This window comes from Typopeltis vanoorti, chromosome 10 (assembly GCF_054136105.1).
Source record: "Typopeltis vanoorti isolate ZY-2024b chromosome 10, IOZ_Tvanoo_1.0, whole genome shotgun sequence".
Lineage (NCBI taxonomy): Eukaryota > Metazoa > Arthropoda > Arachnida > Uropygi > Thelyphonidae > Typopeltis > Typopeltis vanoorti.
Genome location: NC_143558.1, coordinates 81291363 through 81318300, shown reverse-complemented (window position 1 = coordinate 81318300; position 26938 = coordinate 81291363). Strand labels below are relative to the sequence as shown.

Below are 26938 nucleotides of genomic sequence, written 5' to 3'. Positions count from 1 at the left end.
GTATTCTGTGCCATTCACGAATGTGATTAAATTAATATTGAAGGTATAAAACAGTAACAGAGCATTAGAAAAGTTCATGTATAAAAGAATTATTGAATGTAAGCACATATTCAACAGTTGGGGGGGGGAGTCAAGTCCAAAGGTTATGGAGTTGTAACGTGAGAGAGCGGATCGCCCCGAGTAAACAATGACGTCATCGTACGTGCGATTAGCGGCGGAGACAATGGACGCCGTGACGTAGTAGTTCGCTGGACATCGAAAGGGGCGAGAAATGCCGAGAAAGAGGAGGGTAATATAAGGGTCATGTGACCCTGTAACAAGGCTTTTTTTCTCCTGGATCTCTGCTGCGGTTCCCCCCTCGTGGCGAGGAAGGGTGCCAGTGCCCGGTACTGGCAGTCGCGGGTTTCGGCGACAGTATCTCTGCGGAAAAGTCCGGCTGTCCACAGAAGGACAGTTTACTGTGAACTTGTGATGCCATAAAGAACATAAAGGAAGATAAGAAGACTTTGTTTGTGTTTCACTGAATATGAATGAAAGATTTGTGCCTCGTTAACATGTTATAAAAGGGAACATTAATGATATAGGATAAGGTTGTATTGCTAGGACTTTAGAAGGATATTGAATTTATGTTTATTATCTGTCGTTGTGTTAAAGTTCACCATTATTGAATGAAATCAAGGATATGTTTAGAGTAAAGAATTGGCATAATATTAAGAGATTGTGAAAGATATGAATGTTATCTTGTGTAGTCTGACAGAGCTACGGAGTCTTAGATTGATTGCGATAATAGTACATGATTAATGCATTAGCGAAGTTTAATATAATTCTTACTTTAGGAAGCTACTGTATAATATTTTATAAGTGTAATAGTAGTATTTGAATTTTATATACCTTGTCTGAAACTCCCTTAAGATGGGATTTGATTTAGTGTTATTATGTGTATTAACTTTTGAGTATAATAAACCTTGCTTTTGATTCTAACAAAGAGTTTCTGTAATTTCTGGAATCCGATGCACTGCTTATAAAATATTAATGCGAACCTATGCAGGATATTAAAAGGGATATTTGAAAAGGGTATATTTTGGCCACGTCTGCAGAGTTGATAGGTATCATTAAGTACTGTCCAGAGATTACCTCTTGGTTGTTAATGTTTAATAATCTAATAGCGTTAAGTGGCGCAGCGAAACAAATAAATTTCTTGGCGTTTTATGAGAGATAAATCTTAGACACTCTGATACTCTGGTACAGCCTCTATCTCGAGGAAATTCCAGTGTCACTCAGAGGTACCACGTGCTACCTGATAGTGCATTACAGAGATAAAGCAACAAAGGTTTAAAATAAGTGTGAATAAGAAGAAGCGACACAACATAAATGGCGCAGCGGTAGGATAGTTATAATAAGGAAGAAAAGGTTACAACATAAATAGCGCAGCCGATAATGTTAACATAGAAGGAGGTTTAGGTAGAAAAGATTGAATAAAAAAATACAACTGTTGTACAATAAAAGACAAAGAAACGTTACAACATTCCATTCCTGTGGAATCTTCCTTGTTCTGAAACTTATATTAAACATCCTGGTCAAAGGAATGGCCAGTTCAGCTGAACACTCTTTTAGCACACGTGCTGATATTCCATCAGTCCCTGTTGCTGAATTCTTATTATATTCTTATATAACAGGCAAAAGTAATCAGTTCTGATAGCAGCACCCAACTACTGAACTTGACTATATTCTCAACTCTTTCTTAGCCAATGGCTACAATCCGTAAAAAATTTAAAATATTAAAACCCTGTAACTGCAAGCCCCCCCCCCCTTGTAGTTTTCCAAGAAGTGGTTTCAGAGCAGTCCAAGAAAAGACCACTGCTCCCTTCACAGCCTTCATATTTTTTTACTTCTCGTTTGTTTTAATATTACTCTCACACAAGAGGCAGCAGGGCATATAATAAAGGTTGCCTGCAACATTGTAAAACCATCATTAAAAAAGTTTGATAGGACTAAATGTGGACAACTCACCACCTGTGCTAATGGCAGTCCTGCCTTGTGGTCCCTCCCAAAAGCTGTGGGTGAGATACTGATTTTCTATACCTAAATAATAAGCATTCTGTATAAACAAAATTTACAACTGAAATGGAAAAATAAAATATTATTATTTAACCTTCTGAGTCAACAAAATTCTCTGAAATATTTATTATTTTCAATATACAAAATAACCATGTCATCCTTTATCGAACCATGTACGATTGGATAAAAGTTTCGTGTTGAATGAGGAAAGATTCCATTCTTGGAGGAGGAGGAGATCTATTTTGATAATTCAGATCTAGGTGACTATTGTAGATTAGACCAATCAGGAAAGGGAAGACATGAAATTATGATCATTCCACCCAAAAATGTTGCGATGCTAAATAATATGAAGTAAGGGTGGGATGATGGTATAAGAATTGAAGACTGCTCTTTAACAGAGAAAATCAACACCAAATTAAGATCTGAATTATGGAAATATTTTAATATGGAGGTTAATGTAACATACAAAGGCTTGCAGTTCTTCAAAAAATTATAAAGAAAGCAATAAAAATATACAACTGCAATATTCATATTACCAGCTAGATTATTATTGCAAGTCAGCTTCAGATATTGTACTTCTTCTATAGTTTCATCAGACAGTGTCTCAGATAAGGAATATTTTCCTTGAAAGAAAGGTACTTTTTTGTAATGCTCTTCTATTCCTTTAAGAAACAGTAGTGCGAAATGATATTTTTTTAAAGCTCCTTTAATATTTTTATCCTTGTACAAAGCATTTCCTTCCTGTAAGAAAAAGTTTCTGGAATTAATGAATTAAAAATATATACTACTTTATGCAGGGTTTTCAGGATGAAATGCAATCATTTATTCAATACATACAAGTACATACTATGTTGAAATATCTCTTGGGCTACCTCCTGTTTTTAAATGAAATGCTGTTATATAAATACACACACACACAGAGTTGACCTTGAGCAGTGTGGGGATATTAGAGGTGCTGAACCCCCCCCCCATGCAGTCGAAAATATGCATATAACTTTTGACTCTCCCAAAACCTTAACTACTAATAACTGTTGACTGGAAGCATTACCGATAACATAAACAGTAAATTAACACACACACTTTGTATGTTATACTGGGGGGTGCAAAAGTAGGTATACAGTGAATCTTTTATTATTTTGCATTCCTTATTATTTTATTTTTATGATTTTTTTTTCCAGATAATTATGGCAGTTAATTTAACCAACAACCAAAGAAAGTGGATAATAAAACAATACTTAAAGACCGAGAAAGCTGAAATGGTTCAACAGAAATGGGGTGAAAATTTTGATACCCCCCACTAAGTAGGCTAACAATTTACAGAATATGCAATAAATTTGACCAGACTGGGTCCATCTGTAATGCACCAAAGAGTGGTCGACCTGTCAGTATTACTACTCCTGAAAATGAAATGTTAATTGCTCTTGCATTTACTCATCAGTGGGAGCCAGAACCTGGAAGACATACCAAGGTTGAAGTAATGTAGAAGTCATCTCTCATCCAGAGTATTACTGATGAGACCTCAATAAAGGTTGAAACCAGTCTGGGAAGGCCCTTCACATTACGTATAACATTATTCACATCTGAAAGGATATGTGCTTTGATTATGGGATACATACTAAGGTAACTGAGGTGAAATTATTAGCCTCGATATACAAGTAGCTCAGTTGTGAAACTACTTCATGCACAAAGCATTGTTTTGCTTACTTGGATAAAGGATTAAAACCAAGAATATAATTTCTTGCTATCTTTAATTTATAGTAGAACCAAATTAAAAAAAAAAAACTTTCAACATATACATACATACATACCTTAAGAGATAAACTAAAGATAAACAATTTGTTAATTTATGTGGCTCCTGCCCAAGAAGTTTTTGTAAACCTACATGTTCATACCATTAGTTGTCTACAGATTTTAGTTTTATTTTATTTTTTTTGTGTTCTTTATTTTTTTATGTAGTCTAGAAACTCTGCTCCAGAGACTAAACATGTAATTTTTTCAAGTCACTCAAGGCCTTCAATAAACAGGGTGACAATTTCACACTAGGAGATGAATTTTAGAACTAATTAATTTCAAAGCAAATTGAAATTAAATATTTGTTGAGATGTGCTATTTATGTGTCCATATACGCGTGGATAGGCTTATGTGTTCGTCCGACATGTTGTAATAGATTTAACGGTATTGATATGAACACAGATGGATAAAAAAATGTCCATCTGTGTAAATAAAAAAAAATATATATATATATATCCGACACTTTCGCTATGGCAAGTCGGGTCTGGCAGACCATGCTTTGGATACCCTTGCACACAGGATCAATTGGAAAGAAACAAAAGCAATGCACAGAAGCTTCTACAAGTCAGAGAGGTTGTTCCTGGAATCAACAGAAGCCTTAAAACATACTCCAAACCTTAACAAGTATGGCTGTATAAATCTACCAAAGATTTGGGAGACAGTCATCCTAAGACCAAATTAATATTTATTACTTTTATTTTATTTTATTTTTTTCAAACTTTCTAAGACTATTATTTGGACTACTATTTCAAAACTTTGAACTTTTTTTTTTTTTTTTTTTAACCTAGATTTAACCTTTTAGTCTTGTGTTGCATGCTACAATTACTTATACTAGCCCTACTGTTACACCGGATTGTGGTTGTCTTGCATTTGTAACAAACTTTGTGTTGTGTGCTCTGAAGATGCTGGATATAATACCAGCGAAATATTAGCTTTTAAGTTAATAAACAGTTATTTTCTTATCCATCTGTGTTCATATCAATACCATTAAATCTATTACAACATATGTGTCCATATGTAATATATATTGAGAGTAGACTGAAGTTCAGAGGGCATATTGCAAGTGTTGTAAAAATTGGCTGCTATGATAAGAAGTACACTAACATGTAAGGATATGGAGATAGTTATGTCACTGTATAAAGCACTAGTCTAACCACATTTGGACTACTGTGCTCAGATTTGATCACCCTGGTTTTCATTGTGATGAGCAAACATTGGAAAGGGTCTAGAGATGAGTGACTAAAACAATATCAGGACTCTGAAATGTTGGCTATGGAGAGAGGTTGAAGGAATATGGATTGAGAGATTGGCGTTTGATGTTTGGTGAATAGCAAGAAAAGAGATTATATGATAAAGATAGTGAGGGAATTATTTAAAAAAATAAATAAAATTAAAAATTAAAAAAAAGCAGAAGGGTGAGAGGATATGTTGTTAATGCAGGGAGTGTTAATGATTTTAAGATTCAGTACAATAAATATGTTGTCAGTTGAATGAGTCTGCCAATTCCAAGGAGGGTGTAATACCTTGGCAAAGTCAAATTGCCATCTTCAGGGAACAAAGAACAAATTGATATGTGCACACAGACACTACATAAGATAAGTATGACTGAAACAAAAACAACAAAGGTAAGTCTAAGTCCTTTTTAGGACTTTAGACTAAACACTATACCATTATCGATAGCCAATGTATAAGCCTTTCTACCAGAATATGGAAATACATATTTATCATTTTTTTTTTTTTAAAAAAGCAGCAAATCACAGGAAGGCATGCACACACAGTCTTTGATTTATTCTAGAGCTAAGGATGATGTCAGAAAAAGCTTTGACGAGATTTTATGCCAATCAAGGGTTACAGAAATCTGAGTAACTTCGAATGAAACTGCATATTTTGAAGACAGCATGGAAGCAGCGTGTCATTAAACCAACTTAGGTGGGAGATGAATTTCAATGCCCAGTGTGAGACCACCACCTTGCTTATTGGAGGCCTGTAGTGGCTTAAAAAAAGTTCCATGTTTGGTACCTAGAGGAGAGTTTCTGGATTATGTAAAAATGAAAAAATTATGTCTTTTTTTAAATTCTCATGGGGAAGAGAGGTACTAGGAAGCTGAAATATTGCAGAGTAGTAGATTCAATTATATGACCAATGAGAGAAATCTGAAAATGTGAAATTCGAGTAGCCCAAATTTTTTTGAATTTTCTGAAAAAGATTTTCCATTTGGCTTGAAAATATGTAGGAATGGGACTTTTTTTCCCCATGTGATACAGACAGACAGAGAGAGAGTAAATACATAAATAATAAAAAATAAACCTCTGCTTATATTAAATTTCTGTTTTCTGTCATTTTGATTCAAACTGAAAATTTGATGTTTTGTATTTTGAAAATTCTATGGAATCTCTTATCAGGAGTATACACAAAAATATATACATGCAGTTGCCAATTTAATCTAGACAAATTCCTGACATGTACCCTCAAGGAGTGTACATGACATGATAGTACTACATGAAAAATTTACATCAATACTAACTTCCTATTTACAATTTTTCTCCAAATCAATCTGTTACCTATCAGATCTTATATTTCTATCTTCTAGGGCACTTTTTACCATGTCAATAGACATATATCTTGGCCTTCCTGTGGGTCTTTTCCCTGACAAAGAACATTTGTTTTGCTAATCTTTCTTCTCGAATATCCTCGTTTTTAATACGATATTGCCATTGATCAGAACTCTCTTATCTGTGGTCTCTAGTCTTTGGTCAAGTGTTTTACTTCTAACCAAGCTCTCAGATCCATAACACATTTATTCAGTTGACTTCCTACCATACCAGCTTTGTTGATTCTGTTGTCTATTTCCATATTTAATTTACCGTCTTCACTAAAAATCGTGCCTAAGTAGCTGAAATATTTTACTTGTTCTATAGGTTCTCCATTCACAATGCAGTTGATATTTTCACTGTCATGTTACTGCAGACCTTCATACCATATCTATTGTATTACAACAGTTATTCAATTTAGTCAAGGGAATCTTGCATATTTGCAGCGGATTTATTTAAAAGTATAACATTATCTGCATAAAGCAAAGAGCTGACATATTTTGATATCAGGTTTAATACCACTTTCCTTCATAATGTGATCCATATAGATAATGAATAACAGAGGGGATAATGTACATCCTTGTCTTATACCAGATTTAACATTAAACCATCTTCCTGTACTTCGTTCAATTCTAACTGCTGACTTACAACTCAAATAAAGACTATGTATTGCTTGATATAATTCCCCACTGACACCATACAACTGTAGCGTTTTGAATAGCTTCTCTCTTAGCACCTTGTCATATGCCTTTTTTTCCAGATCTACAAAACTTAAATACAGATCTTTGTTATATTCCCATGATTTTTCAACAATCTGTCGTAAAATGAAAATCTCATCCCGACAGCCTCTATTTATCCTGAATTCAGCTTGTTCTTCACCAGGCTTCTCTTCCTTCTCAATCGTTATTTGCATGTTTCAAAAACAGCACAAAGGCTATGTATCGTCCAACCAATGACAGCCTCCTTCATTTGCAGAAGTCTCCACTGAGCTGATAGCTACTTTATTCTCTTTTATGTACTGTGATTTACAGGGTTAAATAAGGGAAGTAAAAGATCAAATTATATGAGCAGTGCATCCATTCATCTTGAGATGAAACTGAATATCACTGATAATTATGACAATGATTAAGGCATTCCAAGCCTATTACAACTTTAAACTACCTACATCAACTGTGAATACAATTGTTAAGGATGAGTTCACATTAAAGAACAGTTTAAGTGATCGAAATCACTGAAATCCACTACTAAAAATGTTTTTCAAAGGCTTTAAATTGTTTTAAAATTATGTTTAAAATTAATGACTTTCTTCATTTATGCAATTTATTCTAAATTCCTTGTTTTGCAGTACTTAACATTGCATCATAAACATTTCTAAACATACAAACATTTCTAGCATATACAGTAAACTTTCAGATCATCCTCTGAAGCTTCAGAGGATGATCTGACTTATGCAAGTTTCAACTTACAGATGGTACTCCTGAATGCCTATATCTGGAATCTACATATTTTAATGTAGATCATACTTCCACACAGCAAAGTAAGAGCTGAAAAGGCAGATTCCCTAGTTATATTATATACTTATGAAATAGATTTATGTAAGATAACTAGGGAATCTTAAAAATATATATATTTTTTACTTGAAAACAAAAAGTTATTGTGATTAGGATACCGAATACTCTTCACTATCAATAGTTGCTAGCCTAGTTGGCTAACTGGTTAACACCCATTATCTAACCAAAAGGCTGCAGGTTTGGATCCCACTGTGAGCATATATGTTTGTGGATGCTTTCAAGGTGGAAGATAAATTTCATCATTCAGTGTGCAACTACCACTCTGCTTCTCTTACTCAAATGCAAGATCTTGCTTTTAAACAGCCTGATTTCTTTTTTAACTGCAGAGATAGTTGTTCTATAATACCACTCTGCTTATTAGAGGCCTGAAGTGGCTTGAAAAAGTTCAATGTTTGATCTCAAAAGTCAAGTTCCTAGATTCTATAAAAATAATTTTTTTTTAATATACGAAATAATAAAAGAACTCTTAATCCATTCACCCACTGTACTTATGTACAAAATGTTTACAACCTGAGTGGAAGTCACGGAAAAACTTCTTTTTTTAACCTAAGTGTCCTTTTCTCCCCTCGGACCTCTCTTTGGCATAAATTAAGTAGCAATCTTAAAAGACTGCCATTTTGCCTATCAAAGGGTATAGAATAGCTAATGAAGTAGTTTTAAAACTGTATTATGGTTCTGAATTTGAAGGCTAACCTGATGGTTAATACAATACAACACAACAAGTGGCATTGCATACCCTACCCATTTAGGTTGGGTGTGCTATCATGTGGATGCAACTTGCACGATAAATTCAAGTCAATTCAACCATGTGATTGCATTTTTATTGATGTATGAAAGTTTTAAGAGTGCATAGTGCATCAGCGCTCATCTTGATTGGTCCAATGCAATTAATTGTAGGACGTCAAATGAACACTAGCTATGCTTCACAAGTACCATTTATGTGAAAAGCACAAAGGGTTTATGCTTTTTTGGTGCAATCCATACATGGTACTAACGTACTATAGGTTGATCAACCAATCTCTCGTATATGGGCTCAACATTAAAAAAAAAAAAAAAAATCTGAATATTACTGGCAAATACTAGAATGAGACACCGATAATTTGAATTTCGATATGATTTTTAAATACAGCCATATAATTGGAAACCGGAAAAATTAATCACTTGGGAAATTATTATTTTTCTGGACTGAACCAAAGAAAGGCTGAAATAACTTGTTTTACTTATTTAAGTTAAGGGATATTACATCCCATATTGTTTCTTAGCCAAATAAGAAACTCAAAGAGTTTCATGCCGAATATAGAAACTATATAAAGTTCGGTGATTCCAAGCATAAGCAAATACCTGGATAGTGCAGCACCTGACCCATTTGGTATTGAAAACTGAGGCAACTCATAATAAGGGTGGAGAAAGCTCTGATCACTATTCTTAGTATTTACCCATAATGTGAACTTAGCTCCTAGGAGCTGTATTACTGTTCTACATTATGAGAGAAGGCCACTACCCAGACTGGTTTCAACCTTTATTGAGGTTGTTAATATTTAATGAATTTATCCTATATATATAGGCTGCGCCATTGTTATTTATAATGTGTATTATAAATAATATTTCATTTACTAACAATTATTTTTATTTTTGACTCCGAGTGTCCCTATATGTTATTATATTTGCACAAAGAGTTCACTCCAATTGGTGCAATGACTTTAACTCACTCTTTCAGAATCCAACTAATCATTGACTCAATACCAAGTACAAAATAAACACATTTAATAAAACTTAAAACAACATATATACATTTCTAGTAAAAATACATAACCACAACTACAGATTATATGGATCCAAGGCCTTATTAAAAAAATATAAACTTACTCTTAAGACAAAACACCTTTTTTTTTACAATCACAAAAAAAATGTTCATAGTCTTATTCTCTTCCTGTTAAGGCTCTATCCAGAAGTTACAAGGTTCTGTACTTCATTTTTTAGGATCCCTTTAAAATTCCTTTTTACTGCCTCACACAAAACAAAATCAAGTTCCTTGCTACTTGAATATATCTTGGCCAGTTTATAAAAACTTAGTTTCAAGATTTCCTTTTTATTCTTTACTTATTCCTTCTTGAAACATATTATTTCCACTATTCCTTTTTCGGAATACAATATGAAATTTCCTTTTAACTGCCGCACACAAAAAATCAAGTTCCTCCCAACTTGAATATTCCTCGGTCAGTTTATAAAAACTTAGTTTCAAGATTTCCTTTTTCTTCTGTACTTATTCCTTCTTGAAACATATTATTTCCACTATTCCTTTTTCGGAATACAATATGAAATTTCCTTTTAACTGCCGCACACAAAAAATCAAGTTCCTCCCAACTTGAATATTCCTCGGTCAGTTTATAAAAACTTAGTTTCAAGATTTCCTTTTTCTTCTGTACTTATTCCTTCTTGAAACATATTATTTCCACTATTCCTTTTTCGGAATACAATATGAAATTTCCTTTTAACTGCCGCACACAAAAAATCAAGTTCCTTCCAACTTGAATATTCCTCGGCCAGTGTTCTAAAAAACTTTTCGAACGCTCTCTTGTTTACCACTGTAACTTGGATACGCAACGCTTTCTTGTCAGCTGTCAATCAAACATCAAGTTCACTCCGGGAGCATGCGCACTTCAACAACGTCAGAAACTACGCATTGTAAAAATATGGCTGACTCGCTGTATCCAGCAGCGCTGAAGAAAGTCTTTCACAAACACAAAATTCAACATTTAAAAATACAACAAACTTTCTTATAAATAATACAAATAATCAATTAAGTACTTCAATAATTTTACTTCTTTACATGTTATTTCTAACATAATATTTTCATAACGAGCACATCACAAGTGCAGACACTGCGTGTATGAAAACAAAAACTAACAAGCAAAATTAATACGTAAAAATATTCAGAATTTTTTAATATGATTATTTTTACAAGGTCTCATCAGTGAGTAGGTAGACCTAGTTAATACCAAGTTTGTAGCAAACAGAACTTGCATCCCTTATATAAGAATTGCCAAGAAGGTGTCCTAAATAATTACTAATTATATGAAGAGCCAAAGGCTTCAATTCGGCGACATGAACTTATTTGAGTTAAGGACTACCAAATGGGTCAGGTGCTGCACTATCCAGGTATTTGCTTACGCTTGGAATCACCGAACTTTATATAGTTTCTATATTTGGCATGAAACTCTGAGTTTCTTATTCGGCTAAGAAACAATATGGGATGTAATATTGTTGTGTCCCTATTTAAGATTATTAAACTTTCTTTTTCTCCTTTCAAGTGAATCTCTATATTTTCTTTAATCAAAACTTAACTATGCATAAGCTATTACAAAATTCAAATATTTAAGCTTTTTCTCTCCTTAGTGTCCCTAATATTTATATTATACTGCGCCTTTCAGGACATTTAATTTAAGTTATATAATTCGAAAACAAGGAGCAAAATACAAAAATATGTCTGAGCGTGAAACTATTAGGCAGTCGTGACCCTTTATCTCGTAACTTAACACATTAAATTTTTCCCACGTGATTAGGTTCGTACGTTTTTCAAGTGGTGCATTAGGCAGCAATTTCAGACAACTATATTATCAATGCAACAAAAGTTTATTTAAACATCTCAAACATGGTACAATTTAATTTCTATTATATAAAACACAATTCAATACTAAGATTAAAATTACACAAGCAAAATACAAGTATTAGGGCAAAATCCTATATGGGAATTTGCAATCATGCCGTCATAACGGACCCTATACATATAAATGCACACATATAATCCTGGAACAAGTTAACACTTTACTTAACCTTATACTAGTCAGAATGCTCTATATTTCCATAATACCATGGACATTAATATTTATATTCAGTCTACCTTATCTAACTTACAAAACAAACAATATAGGTTAAACTATCCTATCGCTATGCCCACACATACATTTGACCTTTAAGACACTCTCATAAATACCATGCGCATACATAAATCTCTAGCACATGAATGCTTATCAAATAATATAAACTAGTTTACTCTCATTCTACTCTGATTTGTACTAAAGTCCTAGTATATCTTCGACTGTCCAGTAATTAACAATGATTGCAACTATATGCGATTTCAACTGATACAAGATTTTTACAGTACCTTTCTACGATGAACCCTGGTTTTCACGTTCTATACCTTTCGTGCTTGAATAAAGGACACACACAGGATCTTCTATTCTATCATTATGGAACTCATCACGTGGGCACGAATTTTTGTATGGATTTTCTTTCCCTCGATATGAGTACTGGATGATGAGATACTCAGACAATTCCTTCCTTCTTGTAACTATACGGCGTTCCTCGTCTCTTGCAATAGGTATACGGGATCGAATTCCTGCACACTTTGTTTCCTTGTTGCGTCGGACGGAGATAACTCCTACGCCATCACTCAGGAAAACCACGTGTTACCTATATGAAAAACTCGTGAAGAAACTCTCAGGAAAAAAAAAAAGCCTCATGGGGGGGGGTTCCTAATCCTTTTATCTGCAAGGCCCCTATCGGCACCTTCTTCAATTCCCCCCCCCTACTGGAGTCGATCATCACTTCGGGAGTTGACCTTGAGCGATCATCATTTGTTTTAAGCTAGCCTCTATACTAAATTAATCCCCCTTTTTGAATTTACTTGAATATTTTAATCTCCTCTTTTCAAGTGTTAAACTAGCCTCTCACATACAAATTCTTATCTCTAATCTTCTTTGTCTTACTTAACCTATCTTTTTCATATCCTCTTTTGTAATAAGATTCCCTTTTTCATTATTTAGTTAACAAACAATTTCTGCTATATTTATTTTACTTGGATGCAAGCATATTTTCTGTCTAATATTTTGTATTAGCTACTTACATAGGATTTTATATTTTTATTTTCTTGTTACACCATGATAACTGAAATTTTTACATTCTTGGTTATCAGGGTGTAACAATATCTCTTAACTTAAATAAGTTCATGTCGCCGAATTGAAGCCTTTGGCTCTTCATATAATTAGTAATTGTTTTACTTATTTATACACAAGTTCCAACCTCCTTTGACTATAATCATACAATCCATGAAACATGTGGCAGAAAACAGAACATTCAGTAGTTCATCACTGTTTTCCATTGTAAATATGAGCAAAAATGTTATAAGTTATTTATAGAAACTTGTCTATATCGGTATCCTAAACACACTTCACACATGCAAAACAAATGAAACTCAGGAAACACAAACAGCAACTCATGACGAATGACATTCAGTTGGATTGGTTGACAAATAACCAATCACAGCAACTGACTTCTGGGTGTATTTGTCTCAGTGCACACTCTGCCTTGCCTTCTAGGTGGTTTAAAACTATCAGAATGCAAAGAATTTGACCCACTGCACCATCTGTACATCTGTTCAAAGGGCTCAAAGGTGTCTGTATTTGTGACTGCACACCCAGGCTATTAATACAAATGTGATGCAATGTTTACACATTGAAAAGTGCCCTCTTTGTGAAGCATTAGTATATTATGTTTTTTAGGAATCACATGAAGTTAAGAAACAATTAGGGAAGTCTAACAGGAATAAATGCAAAAATATAATATCAGTGATATTGCTATTCTGTGGGTGTGCGCTGCATACCTAGCACACTCTGATTATATGTCCCTGAATACAACATTCAGTAATTAATCAAGAAATTAGAAAACATTCAGATTTGATTCAGGGTGTTTTTTTTTTTTTAATTATAATTTTCCATTATGTTATTATATTCTCAACAGTCATAATTCTGGATGTAGTATTTCAAAATTGCTTGATACGCCATATCCCATTCCATCTCATCTTTCGTTTTGCATTAAGCTCAATGGCCTGTCACGGCCAAGTAACTTAACTTGGCTTCTTATAAACCTGTGTGTGATAAAGCAGTTAATCATATCTGCATTTTCTGTAAATTGTATATGTTCTTATAGCTGGTTTTCCTATTTTGTGGGTGAAAAATCCCCCCCCTACATGGAGCAAAAATTCTTCCCCCATCCATATGAGACCAGCTAACTCACAACCAGTTAAGTCCTGATGAACATTTTTGAATCCTAGCCAGGATATGATCACAGGTCTTTCCAGCAAGAGGGCATCATCATTAATACTGAATGAATTAAGGAGGCCTATGCTATTGTAATATTTCCTTAATTATGTGTTCTGTTCTTCTTTTAATTTATCTATTCTAAATTTGTTTGCACATTGGGTTACTTTAGCTTCATTTCTTCCCTAACTTTTCGATCCCTTAGTTACAGCTATCTATCAAAGTTCGCGACCTTTCTGTGGCCTCACTCTTAATCGAACTTGTGTGCAAATCTTTCAGACAAAGAGATTGCCTCAAGGAAGAGTAATTCTATTGTATTCCTATACAATAGAATTAATACTGTCAGAGAGTCAACCCACAGACTATTTCATGATTTAGCAATCTAATACAAACAAACCCTTACGATACTTATTTTTATATTGCAGTCGTAACCAGTTCCCACGCTTTAACTTATACAGGTTCTATTTATAGCAAGTGGCGCATTGGCTTGACAGATCAGACACGTATTTTGGGTAAAGAAAACATGAAAGTTTATTCATTCTAAGTAATGGTACATATTAATCAAGAAAACTAATTTAAATGAAAAGTTTCTATAAGTAATGCTATACTAACAGACAAGATCTATAATACAATCGGCATTTCATATTAAGGGACATTAGCAGAGCCAAGCTGTCTTAACCCCGCTCACTTATCACAGTCACGTATATGAATATCTTACTCTCTCCTCAAACACTGATATATAACACATCAAATCAATCTAATAACAATACTTAAAACAATACACTTCTAGAGCTACAAAGTTCCTTGCTAGAGGATTAGGTGTTTAGAGTCCTGAATTCTATCCACAAGTCTGATCACAAGAAAATTAACACTTTCGCTCACCCTGGCCTTAAAATACAATACAATGGACATAAAAACTCTACATTACCGACCAGTTCAATCTTTCAGGAGACACTTCTCATGTGATCTTCTTATAGGCTTACTTCGGGTGGTTACCTCGTTCTGGAATCTGTTGTTCCCCGTCTCGATCTTCCAGTGATTTCGGTCACGAATCACTTCTTTGCCTCATACTCGAAATTCCTCTAATGGAAAGGTACAGCTGGAGCTGCACGAAATTTCCGTGTTTGCTAGTTGTCTCGTTGCATCGATGACAATGCTTGGACTCAGCCGCTACTTAACTGTATCGTTGCCACTTGGCCATCCTTCATTCACCCGAACGACTTCTACGCCATGAGAAAAGGACCACAAGAGAGAGAGAGAGCCTGAGCTTGCGCCACCAATCCTTTTATATTTCTCCGTGTCTGCTCTCTCCCTACTATGTCATCGACTGCAGACGCCACCCAAGCTTTTTGCACACTGTACTTTATCCTCTCCGTTGCATCTCCACGTGGGCATTTCGCACATGCCTCGAACCACGTATAGCTATTTTCTGGGGTCAAGTTTATAATCCGATTATACAAGTCTGCACATTGCTCTGACTTTCCTGTTACAATATTACTTTTACAATTTCTTGTTTCTTGTCTGTTATTTATAGGACCATTTATAAATTAATACATAGCAAAATACATAAAAAAAACATTTTTACTATATTTAGAACTTCAATTTTTACCTATTTACAAATATTACTTTTGGGAAACTTTGCATCCCAGTTAAATCCCGAATGAAATGCTTAAGGACAAATTAAGCCTTTCATTCCATATTTAACACTATTCACAATTAATATTTACAAAAGCATTGGTTTTACTTTGTATATTTCAAAAATCTTATTTAATTTTTTTTTTTTCCTTTGATATATGAGGTACGAAATTTAGCAGAGAAAAGTACTCTGAATTTACATTAGGTGGAATAGGTGGTTGGAGTCAAATGGGGGAGGGGGGGATTTAAGATATGTTCTCTAGATCTGGACAAATAAAGTGAGAAAAATACTTGTTTAAGATCAATCAAACTGGAACACTATTTAAAAATAAAGACTTAAATGAGTATGAAACTTGAGCAATATAAGATTTCTCCAGTCAAACTATATATAAAGTGTAACCGAAGAACTTTGAACACATTCATGTGATCAATGAAACATTGAAACAATCCATTATAAATTTTTGCAAATGCATGAATATTATTTATTTAGCCATATAACATACAAAGTGTTTAGATATTATTATTATGTGATACCTACGAGTACAAAGACTTGTCATGGGAGAGCACTATAACAACTCACCATTTACACTATTTAATGATTCTTCTATACACACAGTGCCATCTACTGCTCACTAATTCTATTTTTGTCTGATAATTATGTGTTCTGATGACATGTCTCTATCTGGGGATGAAAATGTGTTGGGTTTCTTGGGAGAAAAAATCCTATATGAAATCAACTAACTCAGTTTCAACTGAAAAAAGCTCATATTCTGCTTGTTCATCATCAAATGGCTGACATATACTGTCTGGAGGTGTACAGGATCTTATGACAGTACTACAAGAACAGTTACATCACTACTAACTTCCTAATAACAATTTTTCTCCAGATTAGCCTGTTATCTGTCAATATTCCAATATTATCAGATCTTATATTTCTGTCTTTTAAGGCACTTTTTACTGTATCAATCTACCTACATCTTGGTCTTCCTCTGGGTCTTTTTCCTGCAATCACGGCAAAGAACACCAGTGACCATACCACCTGAGATTAGCTCTGTTAACACATTTCTGAATGCTAACAATGTAAAGTTCTTTCCTAATTATCCTCATTTTTAATATGATACTGCCATTGATACCATCTGTTCAGTCCTCTAATCTTTCTCAGGACTCTCATATTTGTGGTCTCCAGTCTTTGATCAAGAGTTTTATTTCTAACTCAGCTCTTAGATACATAAATTAAAACAGGTTTAAATACCGTCTTGTATACACTTAGTTTAGTATTTTGACTAATCTCTCTCTTATTCCATATAAGTTTATTCTATTGTCTTCCTACCATTCCAGCTTTGTTGATTCTGTTGTCTATTTCCAAATTTAATTTGTCATCTTCACTAAAAACTGTGCCTAAATAGCTGAGATATTTTACCTGTTTTATAGGTTCTCCATTCAGGATGTAGTTGATGTTTTCAATGTTTCTGCCTATTTTCAATATCTGTCTTTTTATTGCTGATTTTCATATTTTTTTACAAGAGTGATTCTATTTGGTCAGGGAATCCTGCAGACTTGTACTGGATTTATTCAGAAGTACAATATTATCTGCAGAAAGTAAAGAGCTGAAACTGACATCTCCAATTTTGATATCAAGTTTAATACTGCTTTTCTTCATAATGTGATTCATATAGATGATGAATAACAGTGAAGATAATGTACACCCTTGTTGCACACCTGACCTACCATTAAATCATCTTCCTGTACCTCCTTCAATTGTAACTGCTGATTTACAACTTGTATCTAGACCATGTATTGCTTGACATAATGTTGCTGTCGCCATTTATACTATATAATAGAATACTTTTGACAGCTAAAATACTTTCATTCCATGCTTACATTGAAAGGATGGAAGGAGGACTTTTCAGAACAGTAACAGAAGGTAAAGTTTCTGGAAAAAGTGAACAGACTGTCAATTGAGATGGATGGTGTGTGTGTGTGGAGTGAATGATCTTCAGAGAGTTGAAGCCTTCAGAAAAGCACACAGCAGGACCACATGGCAAGGACTGGTGTGGTACATCACGCATCTGAGTGACCATAAAGCATCTCTGGATGTACAATGAACAGATAGCTGAATTAGAATGTTTTGAACAGCTTTCCTCTTGCCACCGTGTCATATGCCTTTTCCAGACCTACAAAACTTATTGATAATCCATCTTATTGATAGTCATCCTCCACAATTTTTCTTAGCCATTTCTCAATAATACTGGTATAAAAATCTTACCAGGAACACTCAGTAGAAAAATTCCTCTGTAATTCTCACATTCAGCTTTATTCCCTTTTTTATAGATGAGTACTATGAGTGCTCAGCTGTTCACAGAACAGTACAGATCTAGATTGGAAGGTCGAAAAATATTCCAGAGAAAGGCAACGGCAAACCACCTCTGTACCTTGCCAAGAACATTCCATGAACATGCCAAAAAATGAGAAAGCACGATATGGTGCTGGATGGTAAGATCCCCGGGCCTGAAGGCATCCAACATGCAACTGGGGAAGAACAGAGGGCTTCCACAAGTAGAACTAGTTTTTATGATGTGTCCAGGTCAAACCTGGAAGGAAGCTTGGTCACGGATGCTGCTGGTTGGAAAAGGGAGGCTCCCTGTTTCACAAAAAACCACAGGATTGGGACTTGGAATGTTAGAAGTATTAACCAAGGTAAGCTGGAAATAATAAAGATGGAAATGGCGTGCAAGAAGCTGGATATATTGGGAATAAGTGAACTTAGATGGACAGGAATGGGCCATTTTCAGTCAGGGGACTATATGGTGTATTACTCAGGACATGAGACAAGTCGAAAAAATGGAGTATCTTTCTTACTCAGGAAAAAGATGGCTAGGTATGTGTTGGGTTATAATCCAGTGAGTGACAGAATCATTTCTATCAGAGTGAGTGGACATCCAATGAATATGACCATCATTCAGGTTTATGCACCTACTACAGAGGCATTAGAAGAAGACATTGAAGAATTTTATGGCAAGTTACAAAAGTGATAGATGCGGCACCAAAGCGAGATTTATGGTTACTTATTGGAGATTGGAATGCAAAAATGGGAGAGACTGAGGAACAAGGAATAACAGGTCGTTTTGGTTTAGGTATTCGTAACACTGCAGGGAAGAGACTATAGGAAAAGAAGATTGTACACATGAGTATCACCTGATGGACAACAAAGAAATCAAATTGACTATATACTTGGACAAAGAAGATGGAGAAGTGCAATTCAGTCTGTCAAGACTTTTCCAGGTGCAAGCTGTGGAACAGACCATGAGTTATTAGTGGCCACAATACACGTGAAACTACAGAAACTGAAAACAACACAAATGTCTATCAGATATGATCTTGGAAACATACCAGCTGAATACAATATCAGCATACAGACCTGATTCAACACACTCAATTTGTGTGAAAGAGAACCAGATGAACTATGGGAAGAGATTAAAGATATAATTAAAACAGAAGCAAAGAAGAATATTCCAAGTTTGTAAGAAGAAGAAGAAGTCCAAATGGCTGTCAGAAGATGCCATCAAAACTGCTCAGGAAAGGAGGAAAATGAAGGCCACAGGAAATTTGCAGGAAGCACACCATTTGAATGCAGAGTTTCAACGACAAGCCAGAAGAGACAAAGAAAAATGCTTTAATCAGGAATGCCAACAAATAGAAGGCCAAAACAAGAAAGGAAAAACAAGACATCTTTTCAAAAAGATCAGAGAACTAACAGGGAATTTTAGTGCCAGGGTGACAATACTGAAAAGCAAACACAAAGGATATCTTACAGAAGCTACAGACATCAAAGAAAGATGGAAAAAGTATACAGAAGCCCTTTACAGAAAGGACTCCAAAATTACTGAGAAATTTGAAGAGCAGGATTATATACAGGAGCCAGTACCACTGGAGAGTGACATGAAGTGGACACTGCAACAGCTATCCAGCAAGAAAGCACCAGGAGAAGATGGAATACCCATTGAGCTGCTCAAAGCCCTGGGACACGAGCAGTTAAAATTTTAACAGCTCTATGTCAGCGAATTTGGATCACACTACATGGCCTAGGGAATGGAAAAAATCAGTTTATATACCTTTATTGAAGAAAGGTGATGCAAGAGAGTGCAAAAATTACAGAACTATAGCATTGATTTCTCATGCAATCATTCAGAAAAGACTGGAAACCTTCATGAAGAGAAAAATGCCAGATGAACAGCAGGATTTCAAAAAGGCACAGGAACAAGAGATCAAATCACCAATGTGAGATGGATAATAGAAAGAGCATAGGAATATCACAAGAATGTCCACCTTTGTTTCCTTGACTATAGCAAGGCTTTTGACTCTGTAGATCATGTGAAACTGTGGAATGTGTTAAGAACAACGGGAGTCCCAGATCATTTCATTATCCTTCTGAGGAATCTTTACTTTGAACAAGAAGTTACTGTCCGAACAGATCTTAGAGAAACTGAGTATTTCACAATAGGTAAAGGGGTGCGACAAGGATGTATTTTATCTCCGTATCTGTTTAACTTGTACAGAGAATATATTTTAAGAATGGCAAGGCTAGAGGAGTCGTCAGTTGGAATTAAAATTGGTGGAAAAAATATTAATAATTTGAGGTATGCAGATGATACCATCTTGCTAGCAGAATGCAAAGAAGATTTGAAGGAACTTATTATGAAAGTTAAAGAAGAAAGTGCTAAATATGGTCTTAAACTTAACCTCAAAAAGACAAAAGTTATGGCAACATGTGAACTTAATGATTTTGAAGTAGATAGGGAGAAAATGGAAGCGGTTAACAATTTTGTGTTCCTAGGTTTCCGAATTGATAGAGATGGTTATTCTACCGAAGAAGTTAGAAGATTATTACTTGGAAAAAAATCAATGAGAAATTTAAGCAAGATCTTTAAAGATAAAGATATTAGCCTCACAACAAAAATCAGAATCGTGAAAACAATGGTATTCCCTGTGGGGGTTGTATGGATGTGAAAGTTGCACCCTGAGAAAGAGTGAAAGGAAGATAGATGCATTTGAATTATGGGTTTGGAGATGTTTACTAACCATGGACTGCAAAGCAAACCAATAAATCAGTGATAGACAGAATAAAGCCAGATTGCTCCCTTGAAGCTATGATCATCAAGCAAAAATTGTCATACTTCGGACATATTATACGAGCAAATGACAGTCTGGAGAAGATAATGATGATGCTTGCTAAAGTTGATGGAAGCAGGAGAAGAGGAAGACCAAGAATTAGATGGGTGGATGGAGTTAAAGAAGCAACTGGAGTGTGCTTGCAGGTTCTGAAAGACATGGTCATGGACAGATCGGAATGGAGAGTGTATGTTCGTGGAGTCACCAAGAGTCGGAAATGACTCGATGGATCATAACACACTATGAGTGCTCTAATTTAATTGTCTGGAATTTTACCCTATGACCAGGCCTAGCGAGTTATGCGGTGTAGCCACTGTAAAACTTTTACACCTCCATATTTTAGCATTTCTGGTTGAATATCATCTACTCCAGCTGCCTTCTCACATTTCAGGTTGGCGATGGCTTTTTCTACTTCAAGTACAGATATATACAGTAGAACTCGGTTATAACGAATTCCACGAGACCGCACATATTTGTTCGTAATAACTACTATTCGTTATATCCAAGAAGGTCATAATTTGAGCGAATTAAAAATGTTTTCAGATTTTTCTCAGCATAGGTATATTGGGTAACATAAATACATATGTGCATGCATACATACATATAAAGAACAAAAATTTTTAAAACTTCACATTTTTACATAAAAAATCATCAAGCGTGCTTTACTTTGCACAAGACGCATATTTCATACGTCTGAAATTGTTCCTTATACCACTAAGATGCTTGAATGTGTCGTCTGAACTTACAGATCACGATTCCATAAATCTTGTTAAAATATGTCAAGCACTTTCTGCTTCACACAAGGTAACGATTTTCTCATCATTGCTATTTTCTTCCTTGGAGTCACTACTATTATCTTCTTCTGGTGTATGAGAGATTTGTTTTAAGATGTCAGCGTCTGTCAGTATACCCGAAGTTGCGACACCATTATCAATGTCTATAAAATTATCAATCTCTGTGCACATTCGCGCTTTTAACCATGCTGATAACGTTAAGTTATCCTCTTCATCTTCTTCAGATTCGCACTCGTATTCTGCAAGATCAGCTTTCTTAAAACAGTTTTGTATCGTAGACGACGACACCAAATTCCAAGCATCACTCATTAAACGTATTGCGTGAAGTACAATGATCTTCGAGTCGTAAGCATAAACATTTTCCGCGGATTTTTCTCTGTGTTTCTATCAGTTCCAAGACTAACAGATGACGAAAATGGGATTTAAAACATCTAATTACGCCTTGATCAAGTGGTTGCAAGACAGATGTCACATTCGGCGGCAAAAAAACAAGTTTTATGTTTGTTAAATTAGCCACTACAGGATGGGCAGGACAGTTGTCTATCAATAACAAAATTTTCCGGTTTTCACTGCAAAGATTTTTATCCCACTTGCGAATTTCATTTTCAAAAATTGAAGATGTCATCCAGGCCTCCTTATTCGCTGTATAATCAACGGGAAGTTTCTTTATGTTTTTAAAGCATCTAGGCTTTGCCGATTTTCCAATTACAAGAAGCTTTCTTTTATCGCTACTGGTCATGTTCGCACAAACTAAAACTGTGAGTCTATTTTTAATAAGTTTTCCGCCAATGCACTTTTTGCTTTTAAATTGAAAAATTTTATCGGGCGTTAAATTATAAAAAAACCCTGCTTCGTCTGCATTATAAATGTTGTTGTATCCATACCTTCATTTGATGTCCAGCTATACATTCTTGATTCAGTCAGAAACAAAGTTTTTGTCAATGGACAACGCCTTGCCACTTACTTTTGCATAGACGATATTGTTTCTGTTCTTAAAGTGATCAATCCACCCATTGTTGCATTTAAAATCGCTATAACCAAGTTGAACAGCAAATTTTTTGACTTGAACTTTCAAAACTGGTCCGCTAATAGGTTCTTTGCACTTTAAACCATGAAAGAAGTGCCTCGTCAACGTCACTATTATTATACTTTTTAAGTTTTTTACATTTCGATAAGTTGTTTTCAAAAGCTTTCAACTCGCGATTCTTCCAAATTGTTGATATTGTAGATGGGGACAAACCATACTTCTTTGCTACTGTCAGATTTGATTGGCCACTTTCCACCTCCCATATAATTCCTACTTTTTCGGAAACCGATAAAATTTTCCGTTTGACTCCTGACATTTTTCCACAACCAGAAAATGCATACGTACGAAATGTCAGTCAGTAAAGGAACGACTAATGTGTATTATTCATTCGCTATTCCCGTGAAATGAATTCATAATAAACATGAAATACATGCATTAAATCAAACGTAATTCAAATATACCTTCAAAATTATTCGTTATAAACGTGAATTCGCTGTAACCGTGATTGTTATAACCGAGCTCTACTGTATATATTCCAGATGGCATTCCTGTTGAGTATTTTCACCATGCTGTCACTGCTTGTTTCATTTAGCAATCTTTCAAAGTAATTACTCCATACATTAAGAAAGTCTTTATCCTCACTTTTCGTGGCCCTAATTCCTTCGCAGTACTCTTTCCTCAATTTCTGAACTTTTTCAATAGCCTCCAGAATATTTTATCACCTTCCTGATATTCATTTTCAATGTTCTTACCATTGAAAAATACCACTTTCGTAATAAACATGAAAGATGGGAACATCTTTCATGTTTATTACGAAAGTAATAAACATGAAAGATGTAATAAACATGTAATAAACATTGAACATGAAAGATGTAATAAACATGTAATAAACATTGAACATGAAAGATGGGGACATCTTTCATGTTCAATTCAATTTCCTTGATTTTTGTTTAGCTAATTTCACACAATGCTTTGCTTTCTTACATTTTTCTCTGTATTCCCTAAGAGAACAACGTGACTTACTTGCCAGGAACTTTCAATATGTTTTCTTCTTTTCCTTGACTGTCTCTTTAAATTCCTGAATCCATCAAGGAGTTCTGATTTTTTCTATCCTTGCAGATTATCTCACTAGATGCCTCTCTCTGGCCGAATCAATGTTTTCTTCGGGGTTTGTCACTGAATCTCCAAGGTTTAGTTCTTGTTTTCAAACTCTTTCAGTTTTTATTAATATTTGCGCATTTGAGTCTACAGTTCACATCTGATAGCTGGTCAACTTTGATTCATTTCAGACCTTTTTTTACACACACACCCTTCTTTTCAATATGAAGTTCAATTTTATTCTATTTATTCTGGATCATTTCCATAAATGATCCAGAAAAGTAAGTGAGCACAGAGTATGTGCAGTCTTGACCAAATGTTATACTGGTAAAGTGGAACTATAATCTATTTTTAAACGATAGTCCTCCTCATCACTACCATAATCCTCAGTGTTATCCTTGCAACTCTAGCAAAGTGGCTTCTAAATTTTCAAGTCCTTGTCTCCTCCAAATCTTTCAATACATTCTTCCCAATCAGATACACTGCATCATCATCCCAAACTTGATTTCAAAACAGATTATAGAAACTGCTGTTTTATGTAACATGAAACAGCAGTTCCATCATCTTTTTACACAGTTTCATCCCCCCCCCATCCAACATCACACTAACAGCCATAACAGAGGCCATCCATCTGTAGCACTACATTTGACCTTTTTCCAAGATAAGCATATGCATAAAGTATGTATTTCTCATTTACAAGCAATGATTTAATAGGAAAAAATCAGTCTCCAAAATACTTAGGCCTAACCTAGATACTAAACTGAGAGATTTACAACACATATTACAAATATTTCTAATAAAGCTCTTAAAAAGCTTAATAAGCTTTGTGGAACAAAGTGGGGGTACAAAAACCGAAGACACTCAAAACTACATATACTGCACTCATACGACCCACTATGGAATATGTCTTATCCATCTGGGCTTCAGCTTCTACTAGTTCAAAAGAAAAACTTGACAGAGTACAATCAAGAGCAGCAAAAATTATTATAGGTACAGTCTCATCCATAAATAATTTAAAAGCTCAACAAGAGTATGGGCACATATCAGAAGACAGAAAAAAACTCTCCACAGTTAAATTCATTAACAGAATCAGGAGTCAACAACAGGATCACATATCACTCAGGACTTTCGATGCCTGGACAAGAAAATCTAGACTAAAGAGATCATCCACTTTACAATAAGATCATGAAATTAGATTGGCTTAGAACACCTGTCCATTGAAATAAGCAAAGGACCATTCCTTTCCACTATTCTACCAAAAAACACAATGATAAACTTAAATCTCCTAGAACCTTGTTCAAAAAAGGATTCACAAGAAGAAAATAAAAGAAAAGGACTTGCCACTATACATCACTTAAATAATTTAAACTATGTCATTGCCTACAATGATGGATCATCTGATGAAGCACTCAAACCATGGAGGTTCAGGAGTTTTTCTAACTCTACCTGGAGGTTAATCAAAACCACAGCTGGCAAAATAGTCTCAAACTTCACCTGTGAATTAACAGCCATACAAACAGCACTCAAGTTCTATCTCTCTAATCAAGTAATAAATATTACAGAAGGAATAACCACCTACAGTGACTCAAAATCTGCACTAGAAGCATTAAAAAATGGAAATTCATGAACAACTAACAACGTTAAATTTGAAAAATAAGAACTGAACACTGCAATGGATACCAGCCCATGTAAATATTGAAGGCAATAAAAGAGCAGACAGACTAGCCAAAGAAGCAAGAAATTTACCTCAAAAATTACACCCACTATCACTAACTGATGCTAACTCTGTCGTCAAAATAAGATTGGTAAAACAAACATTCAAGAAGAATGAAATCAGTGAAATTAATGAAAACAGAGAAATAACCACAATCATCATCAGACCAAGGATGGAACATTTTAAAGGCATGAAAATTCAGCCAGATGGTAGTAGGAGCTATGAAGCATGCAAGAACTGTCCAGAAGTTGAACACCTACCCATATCTATTCTTGTCCAGCAATTGCTGCTGCTCAACAGAAAATTGACAATAACCCTAAAGAAAAGCATTACTCCAACAAAGTTCAACAGATTGCCAAAGAAGTTCTAGAGATCATATCTAGAAACTCTTCAATGGACTTGACAACAACAATAAGCAATGATTTCCATTGCAATATGCAATTATAATCAGGTACTCTTTATTCACTGGAATAAACAGCACTCTTATCTTTATCTGATATTTTTTATTTTGATTTACAATATTGCTCATTTCACTATAATTACAGCCTTCTTTACTGGATTTAGAATTCTCAATTCCTAGCATTTCTTTCCTACTTTTGTATATCCATTAAATCCAAAATATCAGTTTTCCATAATGAAATTAAAACTATCCAAACAGGCTTTTTTTTTTTTCTGTAATAGAAAACGTGTCAAAATACATAACTGACTTAAAAAATGACCACGTACCATCTTAACATAACTTCCATCCTGGATGTAATTTATGTTGTTATACACCATATATTATATCTGTGCTTATTGGTAGTGACTATAGTCCCCCAAAATATTTTATTAAGGAAAAATAGGAGTCTTTTTGAGTCATTAGAGGAAGTCAGTTGACAAAGAAAAAGGAGAAGCTAGTTTCTATTGGAAACCCAAACAGCAGAGTAGATAAGGAATACCATATTTCTGTTCAGGACATGGACTAGTCATTACTAACACCATGTTCCAAAATTAAAGATGCACATCAATTCACATGGAAAAACCATACATGAAATAAGTCTCAATGACTACATCAGTATTATGATTATTATCATTGTTAGCACTGCATGGAACCAATGACTCATTGTGGGTGGTCTTGCTGTCATACACACAGATCACCATACCAAGAGCCTTAAATGCATTCACTGTCTTGCACTCACCACACACACTCATGCAATGCATTCTAGTCACACACACACTCTCCATGCAAAAAATACCTGCTCCTCACCCTAACCCCAATCCTCAACAGCTTCCAGGAATGGCCTTTTGTCCTCTCCCATTCTACAAAAAAAAACCTCATCCACAGTGATCTGGTAATAACTGCTTACCAGCAGTATGTGTCTCAATAACATCCCTGCTGATCCTGCTCCAGAC

General features: G+C 34.8%; 1 protein-coding gene across 4 annotated transcripts in view; it reads right to left on the bottom strand.

The window, feature by feature from the left end:
* Nucleotides 1-26938, bottom strand: part of LOC150102539 (tetratricopeptide repeat protein 9C-like) — a 159811-nt gene that overhangs the window by 71212 nt on the left and 61661 nt on the right. For all 4 annotated transcript variants that reach the window (XR_016548941.1, XM_090399351.1, XM_090399353.1 and 1 more), the window contains one exon: nucleotides 2595-2799. Coding sequence is in view for 3 of the 4 variants with exons in the window: in XM_090399351.1 (XP_090255477.1) it covers nucleotides 2595-2799 (205 nt within the window). In the remaining variant the exon portion in view is untranslated. The remainder of the gene's footprint in view (nucleotides 1-2594; nucleotides 2800-26938) is intronic.